The sequence below is a fragment of the Ascaphus truei genome, chromosome 18 (genome assembly GCF_040206685.1).
Source record: "Ascaphus truei isolate aAscTru1 chromosome 18, aAscTru1.hap1, whole genome shotgun sequence".
NCBI lineage: Eukaryota > Metazoa > Chordata > Amphibia > Anura > Ascaphidae > Ascaphus > Ascaphus truei.
Window position 1 is genome coordinate 36388885 of NC_134500.1, and position 16590 is coordinate 36405474.

At 50.5% G+C, this 16590-nt stretch overlaps 1 protein-coding gene across 1 annotated transcript in view; it reads right to left on the reverse strand.

Annotated features, from left to right (window-relative positions):
- LOC142469207 (intermembrane lipid transfer protein VPS13C-like) overlaps positions 1–16590 on the reverse strand; it is a 106004-nt gene that overhangs the window by 47457 nt on the left and 41957 nt on the right. The window contains exons 10-16 of the mRNA XM_075576167.1: positions 10366–10423; positions 7358–7485; positions 4784–4890; positions 4113–4284; positions 2158–2220; positions 1446–1587; positions 603–697 (exon numbers count right to left, since the gene is read on the reverse strand). Of these exons, the coding sequence (XP_075432282.1) occupies positions 603–697; positions 1446–1587; positions 2158–2220; positions 4113–4284; positions 4784–4890; positions 7358–7485; positions 10366–10423 (765 nt within the window). The remainder of the gene's footprint in view (positions 1–602; positions 698–1445; positions 1588–2157; positions 2221–4112; positions 4285–4783; positions 4891–7357; positions 7486–10365; positions 10424–16590) is intronic.

A 16590-nucleotide genomic window follows, 5' to 3' on the forward strand; every position in this document is an offset into this window, starting at 1 on the left:
GACAAAAACCCTCCACAGTAAAGCATATAGAAATATTACTGTGTGCTCATTTGCATGTCTTAGAAAGGTCTGCAACCCCGCCTTTCACCATCCTCACCCAGCGCTTCCTCTGCAGCAAGGGATTCTGGGAAGTGACATGCAAATGAGCACACAGTGCCATCTTTTTGCGTCAAAACTATATATACATACATTACATATATATATATATACACACACACTATATAATATCTCATAATTATGACTATGCACCCAGGAAAGTTCTCAGACTATGCGCGAACACACACACACACACACACACACACACGATGTAGCACTGAGGTTTTTTATCTTTGGTAGATCACAATCCCAGTCACACTCATTTTTACACATACTGTATGCGGTGGGTTTGGGATCTGAGCTGACATGGACTTGTGTGTGTGTGTGTGTACGTGTGCACGTGTGTGTGTAAGTGTGCAAGTGTGCGTGTGCGCCTGTCACGAACAATATTAGAAGCTCTCACTACTGTTCTCTAGCACAGAGCAAACACCATATACGTGTTCATTGAACAGCGCTCGAAACGTACGGGTAACCGTCGCAGCACGAAATTCGGCGTACACACTTACATTCTTGGGCAGCGTCAGATAGTGAGAGCTTTCGCTGTACCCAATGGCTGTGAAGAGCTTTGTCCTTTCCTCCGGGGTCATAAGGTCATCGATTTCTGCAAGACACCGAGACACCGCCATATACAGATAATCACTTCCCCATACAATGCATAGCCACAATCCCCTGCCACGGGGCCTGTCATATCCACCAGCTGCGCACATTCACGTACCCGCGCAGACCACGGGTGACCAGCCCAGTCTTCAACAGCCCCCAACAGGACAGGTATTATGGCTGTCCCTGCTTCAGCACAGGTGGCTCAGTCAACAACTGAGCCACTGATTGAGCCACGTGCTGAAGCAGGGATATCCTTAAAACCTGAGCAATTGGTGGCCCTTGAGGACAGTAGTTGGCCGCCCCTGGGTGAGACACTGACCCGTGCCACGCTGACATGCCGATCGACGTATAAATTCTATATTTATAATCGCACGTGCAATTACGTTGTTTTCGGTGGAAGAATGGTAAAAACTGTCTGTTTCATTATTTTAGATATAATGCACAGCAAAGCCATTCTTTTTGTTCGCCCCTACGACAATGTGTGTGTGTGTGTGTGTGTGTGTGTGTGTGTGTGTGTGTGTGTGTGTGTGTGTGTGTGTGTGTGTGTGTGTGTGTGTGTGTGTGTGTGTGTATGTGTGTTACTAGCCGCGGTGGCAGCAATGGCGTTTAAGGATGGTCTAAATCGGGGTCACACCTACAGATGTAGATGGTTGTTAGCACACCCCCTGCTGATAACCCAGCATATTAGCGACGCCGCAGAATATCCCGGAATAAACCCCAATTTGGTGTTAATCTGTGCCGGGACGTACTTTCAGGCACGGAAAGCTCGTCCGAGTCTTCTTTCTTCGCGGCTTCCTTCTTCCCCCAGAACCCGCCGAACCACCCTCCGCCCCTCTTCTCTCCCGCCTGGGGGGGTTTCTTAGCCAGCAACTTCTGGCCTGACCGGATCACCTGCAAACGCAAGACGGGTCACATCCTCTAGCTGGCGCAATTCCGTGGAACGGGCCTAGCGGCTTAGCACAAGTTGGTAGACATGGCCCTATACCGATTTCAGCCCATCTTTGCATTGTTCATGACAATGGGGCCCGATTAAAATCAGGGCCGTACAATGGGGCTGAAACACAGATAACAGAATGTATACAACACATTTCCGGAGTTTTCCCCAGTCTGCTACGGTTTTCCTAAGTCCGAGAAAGTGCGAAGGAGGTCAGATTGGTATCAAACCGCCAATGACCCTGCCGTCTATCTGATATCCCTACGACGAAGCGTCTTCACTATACCGAGAAGACACGGCCCGTCGTATCATCTGTCAGGACTCGTCCGAGGGGTTAGGGGGGAAAAGGATCCAGAATAAGGGGTTTAGTTAATGTGCTCCTTAATGGGGAATTTAGGCCATGAACAGCCAATATAGAGTAAGCCATTAATTCACGGCTCCACAGACTTCTCTGTGCAGGTTTTGATGATGAAGGCTCCTGTTTAATAGACTGAGCTGTGCCGCACAGCGATATAAATGAAACTTACCTCTGCTTGAGCTTGCTGCCTGGCTAAGACAATGCTAAAAACATCAAGAATTCTCTCCAGGCTCTGAAAAGGAAAGGACACTTTTACGGTTACTGTACATGTATGTGTGGCGTTTGGGGTTTGAGCCTCAATTTAAACACTAGAGCTACGCCTCTGTGGAAAAAGTGAGGCTTCTCCCTCGTTTTAGGAGAACAGTCTGCCAGAGACTATTTTTTATTCGAGTAGCTACACGAGAGAGAAGGGGGGCGGGGGGGGGGCAGAAACAGAAGCGGTCCCTCTGCCAAGGCAGAAGATTTCAGTGTTTTCTAGTATCACACAATTAGGGGGGCTTTTCCACCGATAAGCAGGGACCAGTAGAAAAGTCTTATGGTCAGATAAGGCCAGGGCCATGGTAAAGCAGACCCCGCTGAGCCGCGCTGAGCAGATGCACTTACCCCCTGCATCTGTAATCAGCGCGGCTTTAGGAGCCGCTTCCGCATGCGTGCGGAGGCTCAGAAAATTTCAGGAGACAGGCAGGTTAACATTTCCGCGCTGAGGGGGAGCGGAGGAGCGGTCACGTGACCGCAAACATCCAATGGGAGCGAGGGACTAGCCCTGCCTCCCGTCCCGCCTCCGCCCCCAAAGCGTGCTCACGGCCTCGCCTGCCAGGATGCAAAAAAGCACCAGCTTGAGCAGGCGAGGCAGAGCAGGAGCGCGGCTCAGCGCGGCCCGAGGCACCATGCCCGAGGCCTAAGAAGAAACTAGTTATAGAAGGTTCTGAGAATAGCAGGCTCAATCCTTGAGAGCGACTGCTGTTCAACTGGCAGTGCCACCAAGGCCTTATAATAGAGGGGATCCCGCCACGAAGATGCCACGCACAATAAGAAATCTAAACCTATTCCTGTCATACAACACGATTACAAGGCAAGTACTGTATATACTTTTTCGCCGTATAATGAGGGCTCGACAAACTAGGCAAAAACGCACTCGCCCCTCCCCCCAAAACACTCCCTCCCCCCCTCACATTTACCTGCGGCGGGGTCCGGCTACCGGGTCCGACCGCGAGGTGCGACTTCCTGTTTTCTCCCTGCAAATTCATATTTTCCACCTGCAGCTCCGTTTAAAATGGCCGCGGGGCGCCAAATGACGCCATGTTGCCATGACAACGCGGCATCATTTGACTCCACGCGGCCATTTCAACTGGAGCTGCAGGGGGAAAACATGAATTTTCAGACGACGGAGAAGACCGGGAGACACCGGGGAACGCCCCCACAGGTAAGCAGTCGACAGCGGTCAAAATGCAGTCGCCCGTGGCGAAGGCATTTGTCGGGCGCTGCTTATAATGGCCCCTGGATCATCTGCCCCGTGTAATTCCAGATCAGGAGCTTAAGCATCGATGTGCAGTTTTTCACGCGGAAACTCCCTTATAATTTAAGTTAATTTAAGTACAAATATTGAAATATGATGTTTTCTTCTATCAAAGGACACGCTGCAGGCCCTCCTGCTCCTACATTATTTCAGATCTGGCCACTTTGGGAAAACTAGTTGAAGAGCCGGGCTTTAAACCAGGGGGGCTCAACTGTAGTCCTCAAGACCCCTGTCGCGTTATAAAGATAGCCTAGCTTCAGCATAGGAGGCTCAATCGGTCACTGCTTCAGCACAGGTGGCTCAGTCGAAGATTGAGCTACCTGTGCTGAAGCTGGATGTCCTTAAAACCTGACCTGTTGTGGGGGGGGGGGTCTTCAGGACTGAGTCGAGCACCCCTGCTTTGGAGACATACGTCGCTGGACACTCTTGCAACGGATGTGTTGACGTTGTATGGAGGAGAGTCACTAAGCTCCGAGGCCTAGTTTGGCATTGGACCATTCAAGTCAATTGGGACAGTTCCGCCACGCCCAGAATCCGAGCTTAGTGAAACCCGGCCAATGTCGGACAAACGCTTTCAGGCCAGAAACAGGAAGACGACGACAAAGTACCTGCATGTTCTTCTGGGTCTCCTCGGGGACCTTGCTCTGTGTCAGTTTGCCCTTGTAAACGCTCTTGTAGGTCTTCAGATTCAGCCGATGCTGCCTTATGGTGCTCCAAGACCACATGCGTGTTCGCCGTCTCACGTGGACTTCAAGGATGCACGTGGTGGCATAGTTCCACCTGCATCCAAAAAGAAAGGGTTCGCATAGCAGCAAAGCCGCGAGGGGAATGAACGTCTGGTCTCTGAAGTGGTGAAGTCCAGAATGGAACCGAACCTTTGCAACGTCTGACCTTGGGACACCCTTTATAACTCCCTGCGTCTGTAATACTGGATAATACAGGTTTGCAAGGCTTTGCAGACGGGGATTCGCATCTTTAATATTGTACGATGCACAAAGCATCAGGTGCTTCAGCGTTTCTACCAGACACAGATGTTATTATTATACATTATGGTTAGGTAGAAACTGGCCTGTGCAAAGACCACGAAGAGGAGCAAGGTCTCTGACGGGAGGATCCGATAACGAGGGAAAATATAACAAAAACATACCCTAAAATGGGAATATCTGCATTAACCTGTCAGAGGGGCCGGCTACGGAGCGTATGACGACTGGGACAGGCGTGGGGAAACCGTGCTGGGGACATGTGGATGCCCTCTGTGCCCCAGCCTTGCCGTACATACCACAGACGGGTATCTTCCTGCAGCGAGACCTCCGGTCTGTATTTCCGGTACGGGGCGTTCCTAACCATGTAATCCACCGACTCCAGCAAGTCGATCATGCTCAGGTACTAAAAGCGGCAAAGAAATACTGGGGTCAGCGTGTTAGGAAAGGAGGAGGCTGCAGGAGGAGGAGGCTGCAGGAGGAGGAGGCTGCAGGAGGAGGCGGCTGCAGGAGGAGGTGCAGGAGGAGGCTGCAGGAGGAGGAGGCTGCAAGAGGAGGCTGCAGGAGGAGGCTGCAGGGGGAGGCTGCAGGAGGAGGCTGCAGGAGGAGGCTGCAGGAGGAGGTGCAGGGGGAGGCTGCAGGAGGAGGCTGCAGGAGGAGGCTGCAGGAGGAGGCTGCAGGAGGAGGCTGCAGGAGGAGGTGCAGGGGGAGGTGCAGGGGGAGGTGCAGGGGGAGGCACAGTCCATCACAAAGAGCTGCATTCATTTCAGGTGCCAGACCCCCTGCTTCCATAGAGAATTACCTCCATGGGGGGTGCCAGGGTCGCCAAGTTTAAATGTCCCGGTCACGCAGGCCAATAGGAAGTCACAAAGGGACGACATCATGGCTTCCTATTGGCCCACACGACATGTAAAGCCGCCATTATGTTAGCCCCAACAAGCCACGAATCTGCAACATGAAGGCGAAACTGGCACCCCCTACTGAGGTAAGTAACTCGGGAAGCACGGGGTCACCGGAGCTCACATTAACGGTGGTCAGCTCCGGAGACCTCCTGCTTCAATCCTATAACTAAGCGCAGAGAGATAACATGGTGGGGAGCTACGGAGAGGCAGATAACGACACACAGGAATCACATGGACAATGTAACCGGGAGCGCAGCGCAGAGAGAACGTGGTGGGGAGCTACGGAGAGGCAGATAACGAGATACAGGGATCACATGGACAATGTAACCGGGAGCGCAGCGCAGAGAGAGAACGTGGTGGGCAGCTACGGAGAGGCAGATAACGACACACAGGAATCACATGGACAATGTAACCGGGAGCGCAGCGCAGAGAGAGAACGTGGTGGGGAGCTACGGAGAGGCAGATAACGACACACAGGAATCACATGGACAATGTAACCGGGAGCGCAGCGCAGAGAGAGAACGTGGTGGGCAGCTACGGAGAGGCAGATAACGACACACAGGAATCACATGGACAATGTAACCGGGAGCGCAGCGCAGAGAGAGAACGTGGTGGGGAGCTACGGAGAGGCAGATAACGACACACAGGAATCACATGGACAATGTAACCGGGAGCGCAGCGCAGAGAGAGAACGTGGTGGGGAGCTACGGAGAGGCAGAGAACGACACACAGGAATCACATGGACAATGTAACCGGGAGCGCAGCGCAGAGAGAGAACGTGGTGGGGAGCTACGGAGAGGCAGATAACGACACACAGGGATCACATGGACAATGTAACCGGGAGCGCAGCGCAGAGAGAGAACGTGGTGGGGAGCTACGGAGAGGCAGATAACGACACACAGGGATCACATGGACAATGTAACCGGGAGCGCAGCGCAGAGAGAGGACGTGGTGGGGAGCTACGGAGAGGCAGATAACGACACACAGGGATCACATGGACAATGTAACCGGGAGCGCAGCGCAGAGAGAGGACGTGGTGGGGAGCTACGGAGAGGCAGAGAACGAGACACAGGAATCACATGGACAATGTAACCGGGAGCGCAGCGCAGAGAGAGGACGTGGTGGGGAGCTACGGAGAGGCAGATAACGACACACAGGAATCACATGGACAATGTCACCGGGAGCGCAGCGCAGAGAGAACGTGGTGGGGAGCTACGGAGAGGCAGATAACGAGACACAGGAATCACATGGACAATGTCACCGGGAGCGCAGCGCAGAGAGAGAACGTGGTGGGGAGCTACGGAGAGGCAGAGAACGACACACAGGAATCACATGGACAATGTAACCGGGAGCGCAGCGCAGAGAGAGAACGTGGTGGGGAGCTACGGAGAGGCAGATAACGACACACAGGGATCACATGGACAATGTAACCGGGAGCGCAGCGCAGAGAGAGAACGTGGTGGGGAGCTACGGAGAGGCAGATAACGACACACAGGAATCACATGGACAATGTCACCGGGAGCGCAGCGCAGAGAGAACGTGGTGGGGAGCTACGGAGAGGCAGATAACGAGACACAGGAATCACATGGACAATGTCACCGGGAGCGCAGCGCAGAGAGAGAACGTGGTGGGGAGCTACGGAGAGGCAGAGAACGACACACAGGAATCACATGGACAAACACAAACATCAGTAGCTCTATTTTGAGACCCAATATTTCTCCGGTTTGTGAAGGAAGCATGGTTATGCCAAGAGGAAGCTATAGAAGAACTAGAGTGAAAGTTTCAAATTCCACGTCTCCCACAGAAATCCAAAATGCTGACCTGTATAATGATGCAGAATATATTTCTATGCTTCGAACCACGCGAGATCTGTAGTACTTGGTGTTTCGGGAAAACAATACAAAGTATTCACTTCCATAAGGGGCAAATCACTAATAAAGCTCACCACACTTCTGGCCGTGTTTCACCCACCTGTGGTTTGGTCAGTTCGATCGCAACGTGCTGGATTTCCATGGTCCAGTCTATTTTGGGCGTCTGCAGTTCCAGTTCTGCGTAAGGGTTGATGTACAGCTTTGCGGATGCAGATACCGGCTTGAAGACTTAAAATGAACAAGGAAGATGGAACAGTAAAATATATTGGCAATTTCCCATGGTTAACTCCATTATTGTATTCATTGCCCGTCAATCACAGAGATGATTCTGATACCCAAATGTCCTCTCTTGGGGTGTCCCCTTTGTGGTGACTTCTGCAGAAACCCACAAATAATTACACAATGGTATATTGCACAAAAGAAAGAAAGTAGCAGGCTCAACCCCATCAACTGGGCCCATCAATGGGCAGAGTTGTTGGGCCCAGTTGATATGGGAAGTCAATTTGCATGCCTCCATTTACATTACCACGTTGGATGGACAAGTGTACTAAAGAGTGATAAGAGGAGAAGCGGACAAGACAAACACAAGGGACAGAAGATCATACAGAAAGAGACATAGGCCCTGCCCCCAGTGAACGCGACCGAACAAAGAGACTGCCTTCTTTGGGGCCGGGACCAGTCAGCGCATGCGGGGGCATGCTGAAAGCACGATGGTGGAACCACTTTGCCAAAAGAAACACACAGATACACAGCAAGCTCTAAGGAACCCCAAAAATTACCACATACATTATATATATATATATATATATATATATATATAATATATGTCAATTGGAGTGCTAGTGGTCGTGGCTAAATGTATACATACAAAGCCCAAAGCTACAGCCAATATGACAAAAATACACAGTGAAATACCTATATATCTCTTGAAAAAGGGTCACTTAGTTAAACCCTTTGGCCAAAGCGCTATAAGCCTGCTAGAGAGACAGCTGGTGTCAGCTGTTTTGGAGGTTGCGGCTGGTTGTGACAGATCCAATGCGATCCTTCTTCCTCTAATTAGAGAGCTAAATAAGAATTTTAATCAGTTAGTGTTAGGACCTGCTAACGGTCATGCCTTGATGTGACTAGCAGGCTTATAATGCTTTGGGCCAAAGTTTTTAACTAAATTACCCCTTTTCAAGAGATATATAGGTATTTCACTGTGTATTTTTGTCATGTTGGATGTAGCTTTGGGCTTGTTTGTTTTTTGTTGTATACATTTAGTAGCCACGCCCACTAGCACTCCAATTGAGATATATATATATATATATTATATATATATATATATTATATATATATAATATATATATATATATTACATATACACACATATACACACATACACACATATACACACACACACACACACACACACACACACACACACACACACACACACACACACACACACACACACACACACACACACACACACACACACCACACACACATATATACATATACATAGTTACATAGTAGATGAGGTTGAAAAAAGACGTAGGTCCATCAAGTTCAACCTATGCTAAATTTAGACAACAGATACTTTATCCTATATCTATACTTACTTATTGATCCAGAGGAAGGCAAACAAAAAACCCCATTAAGGGGAAAAATTAATTCCTTCCTGACTCCAAGAATTGGCAATCGAATTAATCCCTGGATCAACATCCTTCCCATGTATACTTATTTGGTATATCCTTGTATACCTTTCCTTTCTAAAAAGATGTCCAACCTTTTTTTGAACAAATCTATTGTATCTGCCATCACAGTCTCCATGGGTAATGAATTCCACATTTTAACTGCCCTTACTGTAAAGAACCCTTTCCTTTGTTGCTGGTGAAATTTCCTTTCCTCCAACCTTAAGGGATGCCCCCGAGTCCTTAGTACTTGCCCGTGGGATGAATAGTTCTTTTGAAAGCTGCTTGTATTGTCCCTGAATATATTTGTATATAGTTATCATATCCCCTCTTAGACGCCTCTTTTCTAATGTAAATAAATCTAATTTAGCTAGCCTCTCCTCATAAGTTAGAATGTCCATCCCCTTTATTAATTTGGTGGCACTTCTCTGCACTCTCTCTAGTTCCATAATGTCTTTTCTTAGGATTGGTGCCCAAAATTGTACTCCATATTCAAGGTGTGGGCTTACTAATGCTTTGTAAAGGGGCATAATTATGTTTACTTCCTTCCATCCATTGCCCGTTTGATGCAAGATAAGATCTTGTTTGCCTTTGCAGCTACTGTATGACATTGGGCACTATTATATATATACATACATGTATACATATATATACATATATATATATATATATATATACATATATATACATACACACACACATACTATATATATATATATATATATATATATATATATATATATATATACACACACATACACACACACGTATATATATTATGTGGTAATTTTTGGGGTTTCTTAGAGCTTGCTGGGTATCTGTGTGTTTATTAACTTTGTCCAGCTGGTCTCAGCTGTTGGAGGTCAGTGGCCCCTCCCTCCCAGGTTTTAAGCTCGCCCCTCCCCACTTTCCAAGTGAGCAGGTCTTGCATGTGGCTGTTTGTGACAGATCCAATGCAATCATTCTTCCTCTAATTATAGCGGTAAATAAGAATTTTAATCAGTTAGAGTTAGGACCTGCTTATGCCTTGATGTGGCTAGCAGGCTTAAGACGCTTTGGCCAAAGGGTTTAACTAAATGACCCTTTTTCAAGAGATATATAGGTATTTCACTATGTATTTTTGTCATATTTGATGTAGCTTCGGGCTTGTTTTTTGTTGTACACTTTATCAAAAAACAAGAAATTTGTCTTTCGACGCTGCGGCTACGTCACGGCAGCGGTTCAGCCAATGATGGTGAACCAGCCGCGTGATGTCATGGCCGCGCCCCCTGCCAAAAATCTTGTCTTTCCTCCCCCTGCTCTTCTGTTGACGTGCGCTCCATCGCGAGCCTAGACCACAGATCGTGTCTGAAACTGGTGCACGCGGCGCCAGGCGCTCTGACGCCCGCAGTGACATGGGCCGCAGCCTTATAGGAGACAAAACACTACTTACTGTACTGGTAGTCTTTGGGTTTTCGGTCACCAGACATTACTCCTCCTTTTAACTCCGTCTAAAACAGAAAAAACAAACTTCGCTGTACTAAACATGCCCCAATGAAAGCATTGAAACGCCGTTTCCGTGAATATTACTGTAGGTCATGGTTTGTTTTACACAGGAACAAATATGTCCCCATCACATGAAGTCACTCTAAATATGCCCACATAAGCCCCTCATAAGAGGACTAAACAGAGGAAGGAGGATTACAGGTCCTGCTCAACACACAGGGACATTGCACAAGAGGAAGGAGGTCAAACAGTGCGACCGCCCACGTTTCAGGCCCACAAAATGGCACTGAAAAAACGAGATCACAATTTTTTCTGAAAGGTAATTACTAAGCTCCGACAATTAAACATCCTTTGGTTCACAATCGTGCTAGAAGAACTACAACTATAGGTGGGTGTTTACGCGATACGCCTGCGAGTTGATGACTGGTAGTCGGTGTGGCGCTGAGGCGTTTGTGCGATACGGCTGCGAGTTGATGACATTTCAGTCGGTGTGGCGCTGAGGCGTTTGTGCGATACGCCTGCGAGTTGATGACTGGTAGTCGGTGTGGCGCTGAGGCGTTTGTGCGATACGCCTGCGAGTTGATGACTGGTAGTCGGTGTGGCGCTGAGGCGTTTGCGCGATACGCCTGCGGGTTAATGACATCCGTCGGTTTGGTGTTACCACTTTGATAACAATGAGTTCTCATCTTCAAAGAAAGATGCCTCTCCTGGCATCAATGTATCATGGCCCCTTGCTGTGATTGCACTCCGCTGGAGGAAGTGATTAAATACAGATATAAGAGAAGCTACATGGAGAGAGAGACAGAGACAGAGAGAGAAGGAGAGAGAGAGAAGGAGAGAGAGGGGAGGAGAGAGAGGGGAGGGAGAGAGGAGGGAGGAGAGAGAGGGGAGGAGAGAGGGGAGGAGAGAGAGGGGGAGGAGAGAGAGGGGAGAGAGAGAGGGAGGAGAGAGAGGGGAGGAGAGAGAGAGAGAGAGAGAGAGAGAGAGAGAGAGAGAGAGAGAGAGAGAGAGAGAGAGAGAGAGAGAGAGAGAGAGGGGAGGAGGGGAGGAGGGGAGGACAGAGAGATAGAGAGAGGGAGGGGAGGGGGAGGGGAGGGGAGGAGAGAGAGAGAGAGAGAGAGAGAGAGAGAGAGAGAAGAGAGAGAGAGAGAGAGAGAGAGAGAGAGAGAGAGAGAGAGAGGAGAGAGAGAGAGAGAGAGAGAGACAGAGGGGGGGGAGGGGGAGGAGAGAGAGAGAGAGAGAGAGAGGAGAGAGAGAGAGAGAGAGAGAGAGAGAGAGAGAGAGAGAGAGAGAGAGAGAGAGAGAGAGAGAGAGGGGGGGCAGAGAAAGAGAGAGAGAGAGAGAGAGAGAGAGAGAGAGAGAGAGAGAGAGAGAGAGAGAGAGAGAGAGAGAGAGAGGGGGGGGGGGGACAGAGAAAGAGAGAGAGAGAGAGGGGGGGGGGGACAGAGAGAGAGAAAGAGAGAGGAGGGGAGGACAGAGAGAGAGAAAGAGAGAGAGAGAGAGAAGAGAGGGGGGGGAGGACAGAGAGAGAGAGAGAAAGAGAGAGGGGGAGGGGAGGGGAGGGGAGAGGAGGGAGAGGGAGAGGGAGAGGGAGAGGGAGAGGGAGAGGGAGAGGGAGAGGGAGAGGAGAGGGAGAGGGCAGAGGGAGAGGGAGAGGGAGAGAGAGAGAGAGAGAGAGAGAGAGAGAGAGAGAGAGAGAGAGAGAGAGAGAGAGAGAGGACGGGGACAGAGAGAGGGGAGGACAGAGAGAGGGGAGGACAGGACAGAGAGAGGGGAGGAGAGGACAGAGAGAGGGGAGGAGAGGACAGAGAGAGGGGAGGACAGAGAGAGGGGAGGAGAGGACAGAGAGAGGGGAGGAGAGGACAGAGAGAGGGGAGGAGAGGACAGAGAGAGGGGAGGAGAGGACAGAGAGAGGGGAGGAGAGGACAGAGAGAGGGGAGGAGAGGACAGAGAGAGGAGAGGAGAGGACAGGACAGAGAGAGGGAGGAGAGGACAGAGAGAGGAGGACAGAGAGAGAGGGGGGAGGGGAGGACAGAGAGAGAGGGGAGGGCAGGACAGAGAGAAAGGGGAGGGGAGGACAGAGAGAGGGGAGGACAGAGAGAGGGGAGGACAGAGAGAGAGGGGAGGGACAGAGAGAGAGGGGAGGACAGAGAGAGAGGGGAGGACAGAGAGAGGGGAGGACAGAGAGAGGGGAGGACAGAGAGAGGGGAGGACAGAGAGAGGGGAGGACAGAGAGAGGGGAGGACAGAGAGAGGGGAGGACAGAGAGAGGGGAGGACAGAGAGAGGGGAGGACAGAGAGAGGGGGCAGGACAGAGAAACCAAAAATTAGTGAGCGAGATATCATAAATGGATGTATCAATTTGGCTTCTTTATTTTTATCTTCTATTTTCCCCCCATCTGTGTTCATAAAAACACGAACGCCTGAACGCCTGAACGCCAGCCAACAGGAAAACTGCATTAAGTACCAAACTTGATGAACAAGTTTCACACACGTGACGTGGACGGGCGACCAAATAAACGATGGGGATTACGTGGCGCCAGCGAAGGAAAACAATCGCGTCCTGATTTCTCAGGAACAGCAGGAAGGAGCAAATGTCATCTTACTAAATAATACAGGGTAGATGGTAAGGTCATGTGCAAAACACACACAAGGGTTTCTTGGAAATCCTGTTCATGAAAACAGCATCAAAAACAAACACGCACAGCCCGTGGTTATTGACACGTGTGTAACAGGCGTTCCAGGTAATTCCGCCGTGGGAAACCAGGAGGATAACGGTCACAACAGCTCTGATACCAGACAAATAGAATGACATCTTACCGGCCTTTTGTTGTTGAACCAAAGGGCGGCTCATGTCTTCCTGAGCCAACGCGGAACACATCCCGCTCCGACGCGTCAAAACAAGAAGCGGGAAGAGAGTGGCGGCAGATAGGCCATGCCCAGAAGACCGCCGCGAAAGTTGTTTGCCCCCAAAGCAAGGTTAACCCCCCCACCAATTCTGAACATACACTGGATTTGCACAGGTAGGAATACACACAGGTATTGAACACGAATCTACAGAGGTGGCCAAGTCCAGTCCTCAAGGGCCACCAACAGGTCAGGATATCCCTGCTTCAGCACAGGTGGCTCAGTCGAAAACTGCACCACCTGTGCTGAAGTGATATCCTTAAACCGGACCTGTTGGTGGCCCTAGAGGACTGGAGTTGGTCACCCTGCACAACCCTCATTGTTGCCAATGGGACTAAAATCCCGTAGAAGCTTGGACCCTTCAGCCTTCAAACGATCATTTCCAGCGTCGGCTCCGAGCGTTTCACCAGACAAGCCACGGAGGAGGAAACCTACCGAGATCAAACACCACGAAACGCAAGAAGAAACCAAGTCCTGCTGCCAAGGACGTCTCTGCTCTTCCCGGGGTGGGACTGGAGACATTATGACCGGCACTCTAGGGGCCCTTGAGAGGTTCAGGGAGCACCATGAGATCATTTGGCGTTTTCTAGCGTGAAGTCACATTTCATGCAGTGAATGCAGTCGGAACGGAAATCTAGACCCCCCCAAACTTCGGTTTGCGACCACGTGATCGGAACCCCAAGTGATCCGTGGTCGCGATCCCGGAAGACCAGCAGCGGTCTGGGGCATTTTGTCTTCATGCAAAGGGTTAAAGAAATGGCTAACCATTATACATTTATTCTGTAGTACTGTGTGTAGTTGGTGCGAGCCGAGAGATTATGCAGCACTAAGAAGAGCTTACAATGCAAGTTTGGGTGCTGGTCTGGGGTCACTCACTGTATGGAGACATAGAGAGACATAGAGTGACATAGAGAGACAGAGTGACATAGAGTGACATAGAGTGACATAGAGTGACATAGAGTGACATAGAGTGACATAGAGTGACATAGAGTGACAGAGATGACATAGAGTGGCATAGAGAGACATAGAGAGACACAGAGAGACACAGAGAGACATAGAGAGACAGAGAGACATAGAGATACATAGAGAGACCGAGACACACACAGAGACCGAGAGAGAGACCCAGAGTGAGAGAGACCCAGAGTGAGAGAGACCCAGAGTGAGAGAGACCCAGAGAGAGAGAGAGAGAGCGAGACCCCGAGAGAGAGAGCGAGACCCCGAGAGAGAGAGCGAGACCCCGAGAGAGAGAGCGAGACCCCGAGAGAGAGCGAGACCCCGAGAGAGAGCGAGACCCCGAGAGAGAGACAGACCCCGAGAGAGAGACAGACCCCGAGAGAGAGACAGACCCCGAGAGAGAGACAGACCCCGAGAGAGAGACAGACCCCGAGAGAGAGACAGACCCAGAGAGAGACCCAGAGAGAAGAGCGGGGTATATCGCAGCTACCCCGTTATACGTCGCCCGATTTTACGTAAGCATGGAAGGCACCAACGGTCCGCAGAGAAGTCCCTATTCTGCACCGGCAGCGCACATTGCGCCTCACTAATCGTCTGCGTTGTTTATGATGCAGCACGCAAGATATCTTGTATTTTTTTTTTTTAATAGGACGATGGTTTTGTTGCAGGTATTTTCATTGGCAGAGGGGACGGTGGGTGACTTAGCGTCAGCCTGGCTGTTCTCTAGATGGTCGGCGACTCTTAGCGTCACCTCACCTTACCCCTCCCCCAGCCTGCTCCCCTGGGTCCGCTTAATACGCGTGTTTAGAGTGATAGTTATATGCTGCAGACGCGAGCCATTATGTTCTAAGAATAAGACATTCTACGCTTTGGCCCTTGAGCACTGGCAGCAGAATTCTTCTCTGTTCCTTTTGTTGCCTACGGCCGCGTCCATAGCGGAACGCGTTGGCTTCCGCGCTCTCCGTTTGACCCGGAGTCTTGTTTGTATTGCGAAGCGCCGCTCTCCCTGTAGCACATAGGCATTGGCGTCATAGTGTTCGTTTTGGTGCGAGCTGCGTAGCTGGCGCCGTATCCTGCACTATGCACGCGGCCAAACATACAGGATATTATCCCTCCTTAAGAGAAATGACTATGTAACAATAACTAGTCTATACGCACAAACACACACTGCAGCCCCCACCTCTATACGCACAAACACACACTGCAGCCCCCACCTCTATACGCACAAACACACACTGCAGCCCCCACCTCTATACGCACAAACACACACTGCAGCCCCCACCTCTATACGCACAAACACACACTGCAGCCCCCACCTCTATACGCACAAACACACATTGCAGCCCCCACCTCTATACGCACACACACACTGCAGCCCCCACCTCTATACGCACAAACACACATTGCAGCCCCCACCTCTATACGCACACACACACTGCAGCCCCCACCTCTATACGCAGGAAAGGCAGGCCTGTCTGAGACATGAAGGTGCTCACAAGAGATATTTGTATTTGCCATTTAATAATAATGAGTCAATCACCCAGGTCTCTCTCCTTCAGCACTGCCCCCGCCCCCCCCATTGGGCTGTTCTGGCCCCAAGACAAAGCCTATAATTGTCGCTGCTCTGCCCTATAGATGCCGTACAGCCTATACGCTCTTGGCCCAGAGGGATAATTACAGCATCCAGCGCTTCAGATGCATTGACGTTACTACCACAGAGCGGCAGTGTGCGAGTACGCGGGATTGCACGCGCTGCGGGCGGGTTTAAGGACACGGCAGTTACATTTAATTAGGCAGCTTTCCTTGTCCCCGGCTCCGGCTGGGAAAACCCCATCCTGCAGTTTCAATTACTGAACACAAAGGGTCTACAGACGCACCAGGACGTAGCATGAGGAGCAAGGTTATACATTAACCCACGGAGGAGAACGCCATTAACCCACGGGGGGAACACGGACATCGAGCCAATGTGCACAGCAATGAAGACCACGGAAAGCTGCAATAACGCCCTGCTACAACAGGGGTGGTCAACGTCAGTCCACAAGGGCCAACAACAGGTCAGGTTTTCAGGATATTCCTGCTTGAGCACAGGTGGCTCAATTAGTCTCTGCTTCAGCACAGGCTGTCTTCGACTGAGCCACCGATTGCGCTACCTGTGCTGAAGCAGGGATATCCTGAAAACCTGACCTGTTGGTGGCCCTTGAGGACTGGAGTTGGCCACCCCTGCGCTCGTTAGGGAGCGTGGCTTTAATGTGGTATGGGGGAAGTGTGTGTGGCACGCTCACCCGGAGAAGTGATGTGATCTTTTCTGAGGA